Here is a 17,895-nt window from a genome sequence, read left to right as displayed (position 1 = left end):
GGTCTTACATAATCCTGCATGTAATTCCATATTTTATGTGATGTGTAGGTAAAATTGAAATTAATAGACCTTAGATGGATACTTAATTTCTTTATAAACACAGTTTGATTTTTATTTTGTAGAGTGTGTATATTACAATTCACCTCTTTTACTTTTTTTTCTCTACAGGCATATCTGAGGACACCTACTTTCCCAGAGTTTTAGTGTGACCTCTACTGCAGTTGAAAATACTTGGGAGCGGAGGTTGAATCCATTGATTTTTTTGACGATGTAACCCAGCTCCGTAAGGATACGATGGTCATTTGAATGAGAAACCCCTTCGTTTTGTGCATAACCATCGCAAGACGGGCTTATGTGCTCCTCGCCGCTTGATTTCCGACTCGGGGTGCTCAGTGTTGCTGGCGTAGAGTCTGTTTTAGCTGCACTGCATCAACATGGTGAGTATGACAGCGACTAACTGAACGCAACGTTTTCTCTCATTTGTACTACTCCACTGGCAGATCATCATTTTCTACGATCGTTTTTTTGTGGATATTAACGACAATGTTGGTGATGTGATTGTGTTTGTAATCGGTGTGGTATTTTGAATGAATTAATAACATTAGCTTAGCTTACTAGCCAGAGCAGGTGTTTGGAGCCGGTAGGTTAGTATAGCTTTTTAGCTAGCAGAAGCTAGTCTTAAACGATGACAATAGTCTAATCGTTGTTAATAGGGGGCAATCGTTACTGTTTACGTGGTCTCTATTCACTATATTTGCTTAAGTATAAGACTGTAGTTTGTTTTGCAAGGTAGTGATTGCAATTTTAGGTCCATATGTCAGTATGCCATGCCAAGCTAGCAGTTAGCATACGATTCAGACAGCAGCAAGATACCTGTGAGAGCAGCCAAGGTGTTTAACCAACTGACCTGCTTGGTTTGACCTCGGGATGCCCTCAGAGACAACGTTAAGAAAAAAAGGGTGCAGAGCCTCATTTTGTAAAGTGTTTGTCATTATTACAATAAAACTGTCTTAGTAATGTTGTCATTTAAAGCTTTTATTTGTAAGCTGTACTGTATGCACACTTGTAAGTATATTTATGTATATAGTCAACCTGATAGTGTTCATCACAGGCTTACTTTGTCATTTAACTCCTTTAATTTTTTACAGTTGGTGTCCTACACCTAAACCTAATTTGCTCCAAAAATAAATTGGGGTGACTAAAGGACAAGGTAGTTATGTAATGCTTGTGATTAAGCAATTAGAAAATGTATGAACAGTCAGTCCCCATTTAGTGTATTGCAACTATTTATTGTACACTATTGTAAACACAAAGTCATCACGTGTCATAACACAGTAGTGGAATACAGTAAGTGTAAGATATGGTCCTGCATACCCCAGCCTGCTTTTATGGCACATTAAGACTGTAACCAGTCTTCAGAAAGTCTGGACTCAGAGAGAGAGAGAGAGATTTATGCATATCAAGTGCCATTCAAGTGCAAGCTCTATCTAAGTTAAATGAGAAATAGTTCATATAATCTGAAACAGATGTCATTGATTTTTTTCCCTCGTTGATAACGGATGTATATGATGTAAACACTCAACAGGTGAACAGCTTCCGGCTGGAAAACGGCTGAATGCAACTAAGAATTGTAAAGAAAAAAAGGAATGTGGGGAAATATTGGTCAATACAAGCTTTTGCTGCTTTAAAGTTCGCTCCATGGTTAAAAGAGTAGTGTGGTGCTTGAGCTGCAATGGATGGTGGTTATCACTGCAGCTCCCACTCCCCACCCCCTACAGATTTCATTTGGTTGTTGTGTGGAGGGGGTCAAGCGGACTGGGCAAGATAAGGGAGTCCATGCTGGCTCAATTTCCCCCAGGCCTGAGATCCTTGCTGGTCTCCCACAGAGAATGGTCAGCATCCTCCAAACTAAGGCTGTGTGCTTTTGACCTATATAGCATGACCAGTACTCACATGGAGAAATGTCTGGAGTCAGAGAAGTTGTGTTTGGTCACGCGTCACTTCTGAGTGAGTATAATTGCCAAATAAATGGCTCCTGCTCTCCCCTGTATGACTCTAGAAGAAGTATTGACTTTAGCTTTTGGAGCTTACCCCATGCTGAGTAACACTGGGGATACCCATGACCAATCCAAAATGTAGGTCTAGTGTACAGATCTGGCCCATCTATGTCCTCTGTATAGCTGTTATTCACTTCTATACCTTCTTCAGTCTAACACGTGGTTAACCATAACTCACATAAATTGTATTAAATGTACACTCAACAAAAATATAAACGCAACACTTTTGTTTTTGCTCCCATGTTTCATGAGATGGACTTGAAGATCTAAACTTCATTCCAGATACACAATATTACCATTCCTCTCAAACATTGTTCACAAATCTGTCTAAATGTGTGATAGTGAGCACTTCTGCTTTGCTGAGATAATCCATCCCACCTCACAGGTGTGCCACATCAAGATGCTGATCTGACATCATGATTAGTGCACAGGTGTACCTCAAACTGCCCACAATAAAAGGCCACCCTGAAATGTGCAGTTTTGTCTCACAGCAAAATGCCACAGATACATTGAGGGAGCGTGCAATTGGCATGCTGACAGCAGGAATGTCAACCAGATCTGTTGCTCGTGCATTGAATGTTCATTTCTCCACCATAAGCCATCTCCAAAGGCGTTTCAGAGAATATGGCAGTACATCCAACCGGCCTCACAACCGCAGACCACGAGTAACCATACCAGCCCAGGACCTCCACATCCAGCAGGTTCACCTCCGAGATCGTCTGAGACCAGCCACTCAGACAGCTGCTGAAACAATTGGTTTGCATAACCAAACAATTTCTGCACAAACTGTCAGAAACCGTCTCAGGGAAGCTCAACTGCATGCTCGTCATCCTCATCGGGGTCTTAACCTGACTCCAGATCGTCGCCGTAACAGACTTGAGTGGGCAAATGCTCACATTCGATGGCGTCTAGCACGTTGGAGAGGTGTTCTCTTCACGGATGAATCTCGGTTTACATTGTTCAGGGCAGATGGCAGACAGCGTGTGTGGCGTCGTGTGGGTGAGCGCTTTGCTGATGTCAATGTTGTGGATCGAGTGGCCCATGGTGGTGGTGGGGTCATGGTATGGGCAGGCATCTGTTATGGAGAAGAACACAGGTGCATTTTATTGATGGCATTTTGAATGCACAGAGATACCATGATGAGATCCTGAGGCCCATTGTTGTGCCATACATCCATGAACATCACCTCATGTTTCAGCAAGATAATGCACGGCCCCATGTTGCAAGGATCTGTACACAATTCTTGGAAGCTGAAAATGTCCCAGTTCTTGCATGGCCAGCATACTCACCGGACATGTCACCCATTGAACATGTTTGGGATGTGCTTGACCGGCGTATACGACAGCGTGCACCAGTTCCCACTAATATCCAGCAACTTCGCACAGCCATTGAAGAGGAGTGGACCAACATTCCACAGGCCACAATAGACAATCTGATAAACTCTATGCGAAGAAGATGTGTTGCACTGCATGAGGCAAATGGTGGTCACACCAGATACTGACTGGTTCTGAGTCCCCAGACCGCCAATAAAGCAGAAACAAAATGCACATTTCAGGGTGGCCTTTTATTGTGGGCAGTTTAAGGTACACCTGTGCACTAATCATGATGTCAGATCAGCATCTTGATGTGGCACACCTGTGAGGTGGGATGGATTATCTCAGCAAAGCAGAAGTGCTCACTATCACACATTTAGACAGATTTGTGAACAATGTTTGAGAGGAATGGTAATATTGTGTATCTGGAATGAAGTTTAGATCTTCAAGTCCATCTCATGAAACATGGGAGCAAAAACAAAAGTGTTGCGTTTATATTTTTGTTGAGTGTACTTTGAGGTTGACATTGCATAGTTCTTGTCTGTGCGTCACTGCAGAAATCCAGACTATCCAGACTAAGGTTTAAGAAACCTTATAAAGACTGTAATATATCATGTGCATGCACTAAGGAAGCAGTGGAACAATGAGTCGTAAAATTTTCAACATGATGCACAACAAGAAATTTTTATGATCATTCTTAAAGACAATTTTGGGGTTTATCTAGAGTATATTGTGAATGTACTGGAAGATGTTAGTATAACTTTCAGATGATGAGTTTACAAGTTTGGATTCACCAGAGCTAGCCCAAATATCAGACCATTTATTTTACTAGGGATTAGTTTGCCAATTGGTTCTCTTTGCTCATGTGTGTGCAGACACAGATATCAATGGTTCTTACAGATTGCCAAAGTGATCTTGGCCTACAGTGAATGGATAAAAGCGCAGCATGATGGCAATGATTCTGGCCTCTTAAGCCTAAGTGAATATTGATCCATGTGTGCTGGGTTGATATTAAGCCCCCTGTGTTGCTAAATCTTTAGGTACCTACCACAGGAGTGTTGGCCTGTGGCCACAAAGTGTTTTGAAAAATGATGCAGGGACTGAATATACTTTGATTTCAGAATATTTTTTGTTTAATAATAGCATCTGAATGTTAAAATGTATTAAAATTAATATAAATAAATTCACATTTTATCATTGTTATGTTGTATTTTGTGAATAAGGCTTTTTGTTGTGATTCTGTTTGTACTAGGTCATATGGGGTTAGAAATGAACCCTATGATGTCATAGTTAGGTTCATAGAGCATCATCTTGACGCTAATTTCAATTAGTCATTCAACTGTCCACAATGGAATACAGTAATAACTAATTGTACCTCTCCCTCTGAGGAGAAAAGATGTTACTGTCTACGGTGAAATCATTCTCAGAGTTAGTCACATAGGTGGAGGTTTGAATTCCGTTAAAGCATGTGTATATCTGCAATATGTTATGGAAATTGGTTAGCTCAAAGATTGAATCTTTGGTCGTGTAATGCTGTGGACATGTATGCTGAAATGTGTCCTACATGCATAATGACTTCTGGGAAAATAAGAGAGGTGACTTGCTCTACTGAGCCCATTGAAGGTCATTCTGTGACCTTTTAGCTGCCCTTGTTTATTATCTGTAGAACCTTTGTAACATTGACACAGTCTATACATTTATATGATCCTTGCAAACTAAATAAAATGTTAAAAAGAGTAATCGTGGGTGCTGTAAAAGGTAGACTGGAAGATTTAGTTGGCCACTGGGAATATGATCTGCATCAACATGTTCGCCTGCTGGTCTCTGGAGTGCACATTTAGAGAATTTTAATGTAGCATTCGCACTTATTATGGGATTTGTTTGTAAATGCTATAAGAAGATATGCCTCAGAATGTGTCTGTCTAAACTTTACGTTACTACCTTATGTATGGCTATTGCTTTAATGTGATTTTTAAACCATCTTTATTGTGTTTCTACAGGGTGTGATCGGTGTGCAGCTGGTGGTTACCATGGTAATGGCCAGTGTCATTCAGAAAATCATACCTCATTATTCCTTCGCAAGATGGCTACTCTGCAGTGGCAGGTATTGTAGAATCCTTTACATGCTGTTTCAGATTCTGTTTACTCTAAATGCTGCTGTTTCATTTTCTTACTTTGCTTTTGCCTCTTGAGAAGTTTATTTCAAAACTAGTCCAGAACAATGGGGATCAGAATGTTTACTCAAATGGCAGATGTTTCAAAAGGGTTTGGATAGGAGAAGAAAAAGAATCATTAAACACACAGAACCAAAGGGTATCAAAATATTGGGATGACCCAAGAGGCCGGTGCATAAAAATAAAGTTCCTGCCTTATTTCCTCTAATTAGTGCCACATATGTTTTTTCAGTAAACAGCATCTCGGAACACATTTAATAATTCATTCATTTTTCGTTTCGGGGCACTGTTGAAACATTTTTGAGAACTTCTGCCCTTAGCTAGAGGCTTGGCATGTCCCCTCAGAATATTTCATAATTCATTTTCTATAATAAATAAATATACATAAGGAAAAAAAAGAGAAGCTGTGCTCCTTCTCTCCTCCTCTTCCATACAGAGTACTTCTTAAAATAATCTGACAAGAGTGTTCACAAAGTGAAGGAGGGTGCCTGAAATTGAAAAAGAAGTTCTTAAATTAGCTGTATTTCAAGCTGAGTCCTTAAGAACGAACAACCTTGCAGGAGTAAAGCATCTTACAAGTGCTTTTTAGATAGTGTATCAGTCGTTGGTACAAAGTAAGGCTTTGGGAAATGTGTGTTGTTTGGAAGTTAATCATAAAGCTCAGAGCTTGGAGACATTTTCACAGAATCAAGACTTAATGTCACCACTTACATTTTTTTCTGTGATATTTTAAAAGGCAATTGAAGCTTTTAACAGAAGGTTGCATCCTTTTATTCATCCAAGAAAGGGAACATACATGTGATTATATACTCTTTATAAATATACCTATATGTACAATATATTTGAAATCACTTACCCACTCCTGCCATACTGTAGAATTAACATAATTTTATACAGTATGTTGTAGTGGTTACAAAATGGGACAACAAATCTGGTTTCTGTTTTGTCCACAAGTTTAAAATATCTTCTTTATTATGTTCTTTTCTCTCTCTTCTTTCCTGCTGTCTGCATCTAAATCTGATTCCACATCTTACTCCTTTTCTTTGTTCACAGTCTGCGGTGGTATCAGCACCCTACGGAAGATGAGTTGAGGAGCTTAGCTGGGAAGCAAAAAGGACAGAAGAGGAAAGACAGGTAGGTGACAACGCAGGGCAGAAATGAAGAGGGGCTATTGTTTGAGAGTTGGGAAATGCAGTGGCACAGAGGATGTACAAAAAGGCACCCCTTTCATCAGAGAGGAAAGGGATGAGAAGCAGGCATTTGAGATGGATGCAGACCACAGGCACATTGACTGAAAGATGAGGCTGATGTGTTTATGTGAGTCATTTAAGGGCTGTTTGAAGTAAGGAGACAGAAGTCTGTTTTTGTTGTTTTGTTCCTTTATGGCTCTTCGTTGAGGCTCAGAGCAACTCGGCTTAGAAGTGGTCCTGTCTAGTGGATGTGAGAGAAGTTGGTCCTATTTTGTTGGGGCTGTCGCTATTTAGGCTATTTTGGGGATGACAGTTTAAAAGGATTGCATCCACTCTGAAATCAAAGTTTTCCAAATAGCATTATATCTTCAAAGTGGTCAGATGTCAAGCTTTGATTCTCGAAGATGATTTTCAAGACTAAGTTGCAATTTAAAAAAAAAAAAAAAAAAAAAAAAAACTGCTGTTCATGTTTTTTTAGAGCTGCAGGTGGAAGCTGAACCATATGTTGGACATATGAATTTAGTGCTGTTTCCTTTGTACTCTCCCAAATGTGAATTTAAATTAAAGTCACTGCTGTTAATCCGCACTGTTCCACATGGTGTCCTGCTCCTAAGTTAAGGCTGTTTGACAGTGCAGCCCTTTCTCTGACCCTGTGTGAGGCAGGTCAAGGCTCTCTGGCACCACATGCTCAGTAATCCTCCGAAGAAAAAGATGGACCACTGTCCTTTTGCCAGCTCGTGCCATGCAGCTTCACTCCCTTTGTTAACCGACTGACTCCCTCAGTGAGGGGTGGATTTGAGCCCCCTTTTTTTCCTGTCAGGTGCCTCCGAGATGAAATCTGTCCGGGGCATGTTTGGCCTTAGAGTCTTACAGTGGTATTGTCCTATGAATCCAGTGCACACACAGAGCTGAACAAAGTCCAGAACTTAGGAGGCCCAGCAGACAATTCTTCAGCCTCAAAGAAAAAGCTCTCCGTTCACCTGCTGTTAGTGATTTTGGGCTGCCTGTGTGTTGCCCCCTTTTGAAATGAAACAGTATTCGTAATAAAAGTAACGACACCACTGAAAAACATTAAGTTTGAATAAACATAATTTTTAGCTTAGAAGCTAAAACTTAGCGTAAGACTATCCTTTTTTATGTCAGTTAATATACACCCCACTTTTTCAGTATAAATCTGACTTTCATGGTTTGTATTGTATTTTTTTATACAAGTCCATGTACATTAACTCGCTTTTCTGTGCTTTTCTGACCATAGTTGGTTATTTTGCTGCTCTGTTCTCTTCTAGGAAGTACAACGGTCACATAGACAGTAAGCCGCTAACAGTTCCCAAGGACATAGACCTACAACTGGAGACAAAATCCATTACAGAAGTCGACACATTAGGTATAAATTCACCAGGAAGAAAACAGCATGTTTAGTACTGTACCAATAAATACTTTACTATGTACAGTTTTAAATGATGCTCAAATATTCTTGACTTAATTTTATTTACTTTCATTTTATCCCCTTATGTCCTGCAGCATTGCACTATTTCCCAGAGTTCCAGTGGCTGGTGGATTTCACAGTGGCAGCAACAGTGGTCTATCTGATAACAGAACTCTACTACAGTGTGGCTCAGCCCTCAGGAGAGATGAACATCAGTGTGGTCTGGTGCCTACTTGTTCTCGCCTTTGTAATGTATCCTTTTTATCCATTACCCTTCAGCGAGCGTCCTCAGTGTTGTAGTGTAAACTGGTAACTCACAGTTTCTGACTCTCACCTTTCAGTTATATAACTAACTATATATAAGTCATAGGTTAATATGTTTTTGTCCATACAAGAGGCCAAATCATTTCATCTCATGTGGATGCAGCAGTGGCAATGAGAGGCTATAAAATGACAGCTAAAGCTCCTACTGCCTTGACTGCTATTGCCTTTATCCTCCTCCTTCTATTTTGCTATGCTGAATGATGGTTAAATAACATATATTATCTTGCCACCGACCAAAGGGATCAATCTTTCCAGTTCTCATGGTTGGACCTGGCTCACCGCGGTCAGATGGTGTGTCATTTCCTGCCAGCGTTGGAGATTGGAGGCCCAATTTTCACAGCCCAACAGACTGATAGGCTTGGGGAAAAGGACAGGCTGGGGGGAACTGATGAAATTGGACTATGAAGATGAAGATGAGGGAATATGTTGGCCCAATATATGTGTTAATGGGACACTTGATTTCAGTTTTCCCATTTCAGCTGATGACATGTTTAAGACTCTTGCCCTGAAGATCAGCTTTACTGCTCTGTTCACCTTTTACTGATAACACTGGAACACTGGGGTTCCTCAAGTATATGTATCTTAACAGTATTTACTCGCCTTTTTTCCCCACATGTTTACTGAAATTTATCAACTTAACTGGATATCCTCCCCTTTGACCAGTGCTGGGGCCAGCTCAGCAGTGTATTGATTGTAGGCCACTACATGAATGCTCAAACATTAGAATTTCCCTTTCAGCCTCATGCTAGTGGATGTTTATACAGCTGCCTTCACGGTGTCAAATCAGGGTTAGAGGAAGAAAGAGTCCACTGGCTTGAATATCATTCTTGAATTGGACTCAAAGGAAATGAATGATATACTTTCAGGTGAAATGTTGTAAAATCAGAGGCTCATCTCTGTGGCAACTTGGGAAAGGGAAAGAGTAAAATGCTGTTTATGACCTCAGTGGCATTCACTAGTGCCAAGGTAGCACACAGTCTGTACCTACACTTGCTGTGCGACATTGTGGGTCCAACATTTCACACATGGCCTGTGTGCACAAACTATTATTCTTCTGTAAGTTAGAGAAAAACATTTTGATTTTGGTGAATAGCTAATTTTTGCACAGGCTTATCGCAGATAATCTGTTTCCTATGAATGTGAAAAATAACATAATGTTTTTACAAAGCGGCTTGGATTAACCTTTTATATAACAGTCTCCCCCTCAAGACATTTTTCCTTGACTCTGTCCTTACAGTAAAAACCTTTTCTCTCTAACGGCCCACTACTTTAAGCTGGAGGAAGGAGGCGAGCGCTCACTCTGTATTACTTTTGCTTTCTTCTTTTTTGTCAAAGCCATGGCCATTCTCATCGTCACTGAAAACTACCTGGAGTTTGGTCTAGAGACAGGTCAGTTTGTCACAAATGACCCTGGTTATAACAACACATGTTGTATAACTTTTATCCCCCTGTGAGTGAATCACTATTGAGCATTTCTTCTTCTTTCTTTTCAAGGTTTTGCAAACTTTTCTGACAGCGCTCAACAGTTTTTGGAGCATCAGGGCCTGGAGTCCCAGTAAGTACAGCATCAGTGTATCAGTATTCCCATGGTATCATTTCTGTCTTCTCTGCTGTCATGAATTCTTCATGAATCTACTGTTGTACCTCAGTGTGTGCTTTTTCTTTCACAGGGGTCCCATATCTAAGCTCACATTCAAGTTGATCCTGGCCCTGCTCTGCTCCCTGATTGGAGCATTTTTAACCTTTCCGGGTCTACGATTGGCCCAGATGCACCTTGATGCACTCAATCTAACCACAGCCAAATTCACACAGTGAGTCTGATGCATGAAATCCTGTGTTTACTCATGATAAACATCAGTTTTTCTTCTCAATAAAAATCATAACATTTGATATGAGTCTTATAATAAGTGATAAACCCCTCTTCTCACAAACCGTGTCCACAGTTATCAAATACTCCACATTCCAGCTTAAAAATAACATTATTGTAACATGATAAAAATTAATGTATTATTGTACCTAGATGTATTGGATAATTTGTCACATTTGCATTAACAAAATATAAAACAATATATTACCCATTGTACGTGTAATTGGTCTCAAATGGTGTTCAGATATCGCACCATCCTATCTTTGGCTGAGATTTAACATGAGAGCCAAGTATAGCATAGTAGTTCTTACCACCTACTATTCAGAGTGTGTCAGATACAAGAGAGCACCCCACGAATCAGATGAAGACTTCCTCAGTTGGGGCTGATTTCTATTTCAGAACTCAATGGGTGGCATGTCTCCGACCATGATGTGGGGTGCAGAGAAGGGAGCGCATTGCATTCAGATAATCCACTTTGGCATAGCAGGCTCTCCAAAATGGCCTCCTCTTCCATTCCCCCCTCTAAGTGTCACAAGCTTACATCCTCAGACCCTGTCACAAGCAGGGATTATCACCCAGCCCTTCAAATTGTATGCCTTGGTTATCGTCTCACCCCTCTAAGGGAAAGTTGTATTGATAATATGGACCATTATTTCTCGCTGCATTAAATTGAGAGTATGTTTTAATTATGAGAAAATGTGGGAAGTTGTTTTGTTTACTTGCTCTCTTATCACGTGTGTAGGACCCTGCTTCATATCAACTTCCTGTCCCCTCTCATCATGGTCCTGCTCTGGGTGAAACCCATTACTAAGGACTACATAATGAACCCCACTCTGGGAAAGGAGAGTGTGCCTTTGTGAGTAAAAATAACTGATATACATTCAATACTATGTGTTCATACTGTAAATTGATTGTGTTGTTTTTTTTTGCACCTTTTGACTGATCTGTGCAGATCAATCAGCAGGATGTGCAAGACTATAATAAGGGTCATCTGTACTTGCAAGTACAGATCAATTACCTTGCAAGTACAGATCAATATGTTGAATCTCTCACACCTCTCGTGGATTGAACTGTACTTGTCAAGTTGGACTCACTTGATATCTAATTACCAGCCACTGAAAGTAGAAGAATTAAATATTGTTTGTTGTCATTTTATGTGTACATACTGACACGCAATACTCTAGCCCTAAGCAGTAATAAATTCAAAATACAAACAAAGGTAAATCCATTAAAACAACAAGTAATTGTGATGTTTTTTTTCTGCTGGTAAACGGGTGTAAACAAAGCAACACCAGTTATGAGAATGAAATTTACCACGATTTAGTGAGATAAGCAATGTGTTCAGCTCATAGATAAAGTGACAATAATACACACTTAAATTAGACTGTAAACAAATTTCAAAAGTTCTTTATTCCATCCTCTCTCTTTATACATTCTCAGATAACATCTTCCATTTATTGCATGAGTTTGAATTCTGACATGTGTCTTAGCTGTTTTTTTTTCTGCTGATGACAGTGACGGTGATATTATCAACCTGATTAAGTCAACCTCTCTACCTTCCCCTCTGAATTGTTTACGGCTCTTTTGCTCCCAATACCTTTCCTTTCTGTCAGTGTATTAGCTAAAATTTACTTAATTACAGCTGTTACATGAGTATCAGACCTGCCACCAGACTCTACCACTCTTTCCTCTCTTACTTCTGTCTTTCTGTTGTTTCTGTGTCAGGATGACTGAACAGACGTATGACACATTACGGTTATGGGCCATCATACTGATGTGTTTGCTCCGGCTCACTATGATGAGACATCACTTGCAGGCCTACCTCAACCTCGCCCAGAAGAGTGTGGAACAGATGAAGAAGGAGGCGGGGCGGATAAGTACCGTTGACCTCCAGAAGATGGTTAGGATTCCCCCCTCCCCCATGTATTATTGATGACAGTTCACATGTGCCCATGTGGCACAGATCATACAGGAAATGATACAGTGTGCTATATTGTTTCTGAACTGTTCTGATGGAGTCTATGTGTGGAGCATTTGGGTACATTGTCAGTGGGTGTGGTCAAGACTGGCATCAGTTGTGGCCAATCAGATTTTTTGTTTCATTAACACCATTAAATCAGGTTATGTTAAACATATTTAGTGACAGATCAGTTACTAATGCCTAATACATAACATTTGCATCTCTTAAGGTTCAGTGTTGAATTCTTGTTTAATACCTTATTGTAATGCTTGTGTTTGATTTCCATCAGGTTGCACGTGTTTTTTACTACTTGTGTGTAATCGCACTACAGTATGTGGCACCCCTGGTGATGCTGCTACATACAACATTGCTGCTAAAAACCTTAGGTGAGGCATCCACATCTTGTTCCTTTCCCAGTTTTAGAATGTAGTGTTGTGTTTACATACTGACCATGTGTGTTGTTTCATTTGTCATAGGTGGTCACTCCTGGTGGGTATACCCTGAAGAAGACCTGCCTTGCACTCATGACATAAACTCTGACTCAGTGATGGGGGTACCACCTATAGCAGCCCCAACACCAGCTTCAGTGGTAGAAACGGGAGCACGGGCATCAGTAGCCCAGCTGTCGGTGGCCCTGGGAGGCCTGCGGACTGTTTTTAGCCCCTTACTTTTCCGGGGGCTCTTCTCCTTCTTCACTTGGTGGATTGCTGCCTGCCTCTTCTCCACCTCCCTGTTTGGCCTCTTTTACCATCAGTATCTCATGGCGGCATAGCACCACCAATCCAGCAGTGGCATCCAAAGCCCCCACAGTGTGACCGTATGTTCAGCCTGATCAGAAAGGACTGAGTGGGGGGGCGACAGAAGCCTACACAGGACTCTGCCCCACATTTCCTCCACCTCAGAATGACTTTTATCATATCATCAGATATCCTGGTTCAAATTCCAGTGCTTCCTCCACAGATGACTGTGAACTGTTGTCAGTGTTTTTACTTCTATGACCACTGCTTTTTATTTGGGCAGCAAGATTTCTAAACCTTAATAAGAGTCCATATAAATTATCATTAGGAGCATCAGTCAGTGCCAGCAGTGCACCGGCACAGTAAAAATAATTAATTCAGGCCTCTGTTGGAAATTTTACGGTTAAATATTGTGTCTGAAATGAAGATTAAAATTCATTTTACATGTTGAAATGTGGAGTGGCAGTTCTGCTCAGTTCCACCATATTTATAGGAGTTGTTAAAAAAATGGTCACAACAGAACACATGCAATGAGTTTATTCCAGCACCTTTAGTTTGATTTCTGCATAAAGCTTCATTACAGCTTCAAGCATGTGAATAGGAGTCTGATTGGTAGACTGTCATTCTATTTAAATTTCCTCTATTCCTCTTAAAACATTACCCTTAAATGAAGATCAGGCATTACAAGTCACAATAAACATGACATGATGCTCAGTTTTTCATTGATGCTTGTGAAGAAGCTACTTTTTTTTCTACTTTTTTTATTTTGGAAAACTGCCCTTCGTACCTTTGTCTCTTGATCAGGATTTATACCCTGTTTTTCCTCAAATTTACAGACTGAGTCTTAAGATTTTGCTGTAAGGACCACTGTGCTTAAAAAAGGAGGGAGAGTTGGGCTGTGACGTCAGGCTGCTTAGGAAGAGCTGGGTTATAGAGCGGACATCAATAGAGCTGTACTTGCAGAGGAGCAGGAGATGTTAACTCATTGACTTGAAGCTGATGTATTTAAATTTGTCTAACTCAACTTGCCATAGAGGACAAACTTACCTTATTTTTTAAAAGAAAGACGTTCCAGTAGATTTGTGATGTTTAATTTGCATTGTAACCTTACTGGTTTTAACTGAGCCATTTAGCAGCGATGGGAGAATTCTTAGCTGATGATTTAAAGGGACGACAACAAGCAGGGTTTGGCCTCAGTGTGAACTGTGTATCCATGTGTCTGTCTACATGTATGAGATCGCTGCTGTAGGTCAGCTGTAATCTGAAAGGGCATTGTGATCAAGAGAAGATGTCAGCTACTGTTGATAAGCTACTGCCTTTATGTTCTGCTTTCCTGTTTTTTTTTCTTTTACTATTGCCCATCCGTTGCTTTCAAACTCATTTGAGAACAATCTTTTTGTGTGTTTTTAATTTTCTAATGAATCAAATTGTAGATTTGTGAAATTTCTGATTTTTTAAAAATGGTGCCAAGTCTGTCTGCCCCCAGTCTGTACCAACAGCTGTAGGTTAGTTTTTGAAACTGGACTTCATCTCTGCTGCCTTCTGTTGTCTGTAGATTCATCTTGACAGAGAGAGAATTACTTTTGCTTGACAAAAGGACATTTCCTGTGTCTTGGTATATATATATACTGTAATTCTGCAGAGGGTAAAAGTACGCACAAATGGTCATTGAGCTGATGGCACTCTGGCCATATGATTGTCCAGCCTCTTCAGGAATGTAGGGTACATCACATGGTGCCAGATTGATTACGGATCACATAATCTTGTAGTTCTCTGGCATGTCCACTCATCACTGCAGTTATGTCCTTTTTTTGTACATAATTTCACAAAGTCCAGCAGCATCATATCAATATCTCTACAGTCCTGATGTCGAAAGTCTTAGTTTTCAATGATGGAGAATATGCACATAATGAATGTATCAATCCTGCCTAATTTCTAGATTGTTCATGAAAATGATTTGTATGCTGAGTTGATTAAACACCCCCACCCCCCACCCCCATCCGCTGCACTGCTCAAAATCTGTCTAATACTGTCTAAAAATCTAATATGTCCTAATGACTATTTTTGTTGATTGAGTTTTTGTTATGGTATTTATTACACATGTTGAGGCCTGTAAACATTTCTAATTCACACCATTTATTTTGTTGTTGGACTGCATGAAGGCTTAAAATCATTTTTTTTGATAATGTGTTTGACAAAAATCCGTTACTGATTAATCATTTCTTTGATGGTGTGGTCTGGTCAGTCGAGAAACTGCTGGGATACTTTCAGAATGCATCGTCTTTTCACTTTGTTACCACTGAAAGTGTTTTGTTATGTGGGTTCACAAAGTAAATTGCCACATTGTTGTAATTTCATGTATTTATTTCTGCTCTAGATTTTGTCTTAAATAAATTATGTTCTTTACGTTGTCCTTTATATTTTTTTCTTACAGTGTACTACCTGACTTTTACGTAGCTTTAGCGCTAACACAGTGCATTTATTAAGCTTTAGATGCAGTTTAAGGTCACTTTGAGGTCAAAACTCAGAGCAAGGGAGGAATTTAAGAGTTGAAGGAAGAGCTCGATGTTGTATTATTGGCCTGTGTTTCCTGACTATATATATTTTTTTTACAGCTGTTTTGCTTTTTTCTGAGTCATGCACTTAAAAATAAAGCAGCTCCCTCATGCTATTAAACTATTTTAGTTTACTCCTCACCAAAGACTTCATCACTCTGCTTGTTGATTCACCCTGCTCTCAAACACTGCTCTTATAAATGTGGTTAAGAAGAAGTGTTTTCTTTCTTGATATGTGTGTTGCTTGTGCTAGTTCTGTGTTTCTGGAAAAAGGTAAATGACAACTTTTTTATAGAAAAAACAGTCTTTGGTTTTTTTATTGAGTTGGAGTGGAAAACTGTCAAATGACTTGAATAAAAAGGTGTTTTTACACATCTTTTACTGCCAAGCTGATTTTTTTTTATTTCTCTTTTCTCCCTTTTTTGGCTGATGTGGCCCAACATACATTAGTTAAAAACCCGTGCCCCTTTCTGAAGCCTCTCAGCTTTATTGCTACTGTAATACGTATTGGTCCTCTTGCTAAATCTATGCTAGCATTGCTTTTGGACTTGGAAGTATTTCTCTGGGTCATTTTTTTGCATCTTCAAGGTCTCAAGCAAGATTAAAAATTGTTTTTTTGAGACTTAATGGTCTTTGTATTATGGTGCTCGGTAATACTGTAATTGTGTTTTTGCTTATGAAACATGTCCTTGTTGAATCTAGCATTGATTCAGGCAGTCAATGGCCATCGATTTGCTTCTCTCCGTTTGGCATCTCCATTCTTGTGGGAAAGGTTAGAGGAATAGATAGAGGGATGAAATGACAAACACTCCCAAACTCCTCTTAATGCACGTCATTCTCTGGGAATAACATCAGGCCAGTTAATACAGGCCTTGAGTACCATTGTCTACATGAGCGGGAAAACTGGGCCAAGGCATTCATTCATAGGTAGACAGATCAATAAGACAGCTTCCAAAACAAACCAGTGGAGAGGTTCCATTATTCCTCTTGAGTGGGGCCTATTCACAGAGGTCCCTTCTCCATAGAGCGGCGTGGAGCTCCGATTCAGGACAGGGAGCAGAGAGGACACCCACCCACCCTGCCCCACCCGCCTCTCAGTCCCTCACACAGCCTGAAGAACTGAGAAGCTTCTGAAGGGGTGATGCTATAATAGTGGGCTTTCTGTCCCACACACAGAACAGTGATCCCATCCTCATGCTGATTGTGAGAAGCAGCAGCTATACTTACATGATTGACCTGACCTTGTATCATGAATGGCCTAAAAGAGAGCACTTTACATTACTTGAACTCTCCTGACCTATTTTTTTTTACGTATTTCTGAGTTACAGATAAGAACAAAAAAACAGAAAAGCTTCCCTGCTGAACTGAGTGCCAATTACAGATTGCTTGACGGAGATCAGCATGTAGCAATCATCTTAAAAAGTAATACATGCAATTATCATCCTTTCATTACCATGACAACAGCTGAAAAGGTGGCACAAAACATTTAAAGTGTCTTTATATGACATTTTAGAAGAAAGATAATAGGAAAAAAGTTTATTCAGCGAATAACAAAAATCACTTTCAAATAATTTCACAAAGCACCTTTATTTTTTAAGAAAACGACACAAAACAAAATGATTGAAACAACAGATCTATTGACAAATGACAAGAAGCACAGCTTATGGAAAAACACAGCAAAGAGAGGGCTGCTTTAAAATACAACAGTCAGAAGGGTTAACAGTAATGAGCAGAGATAAATCATCTATCAGGGATTTTGTTTGAATCCATCCTCTTCTCTGTGTCACTTTGACAAGGAGCAGCATCATAACACACAGAGACTCAAGAAGCAGGGCACGTTAAAGATGCAGCACGCTCATCGTCCTCATTGTTCTTTCATGAAGCTTTTCCTGTATGGCGACAGGACAGAGTTAAACATCCACCAGTTACAGCAGCAGAGCAGGAGAAATAAAGAAGAGAAAGCCTCCCGCCGTGTAAACTAAGTTTAAATCTTGTCATGGTTAAAATTTGAGGTCCACTGCCTCGTGCTGGAAGTATGAAATGGCTGAGTGCCCTCGTTGTAATCACCACTGCTCCTACATTAATTCATCTCAGATGAACATTGTTCCTTTGGGGTTTGTATGCTTCATTGTTGTAGGCCTTTAATTAGCAGGATCCTGATAGACACTGTAGCACAGACACACTGCCACTGTATAGCTCCTTCAAAAGTGTGTGTGTGTGTGTCCATGCATTAAGCACATGAATGAATTGATTTTCATGTAAAATAACATTTACATTTTCCCCTCTTTTATC

At 40.0% G+C, this 17,895-nt stretch overlaps 1 protein-coding gene across 1 annotated transcript; it reads left to right on the top strand.

Annotated features, from left to right (window-relative positions):
- Positions 1–216: 216 nt before the first annotated feature.
- On the top strand, positions 217–15,454 carry tmem161b (transmembrane protein 161B). Its single transcript, XM_028414843.1, has 12 exons — positions 217–437; positions 5,371–5,474; positions 6,598–6,678; positions 8,021–8,118; positions 8,256–8,412; positions 9,722–9,873; positions 9,979–10,039; positions 10,155–10,295; positions 11,094–11,207; positions 12,077–12,251; positions 12,601–12,697; positions 12,788–15,454. The coding sequence occupies exons 1-12, from the start codon at positions 435–437 to the stop codon at positions 13,081–13,083; spliced, it is 1,479 nt and encodes a 492-aa protein (XP_028270644.1). The 5' UTR covers positions 217–434; the 3' UTR covers positions 13,084–15,454.
- The last annotated feature ends 2,441 nt before the right edge of the window (positions 15,455–17,895 follow it).

This window comes from Parambassis ranga, chromosome 9, assembly GCF_900634625.1.
Source record: "Parambassis ranga chromosome 9, fParRan2.1, whole genome shotgun sequence".
Lineage (NCBI taxonomy): Eukaryota > Metazoa > Chordata > Actinopteri > Ambassidae > Parambassis > Parambassis ranga.
Note: the sequence above shows the minus strand (reverse complement) of the source record. Positions and strands in the feature narration are given on the sequence as shown.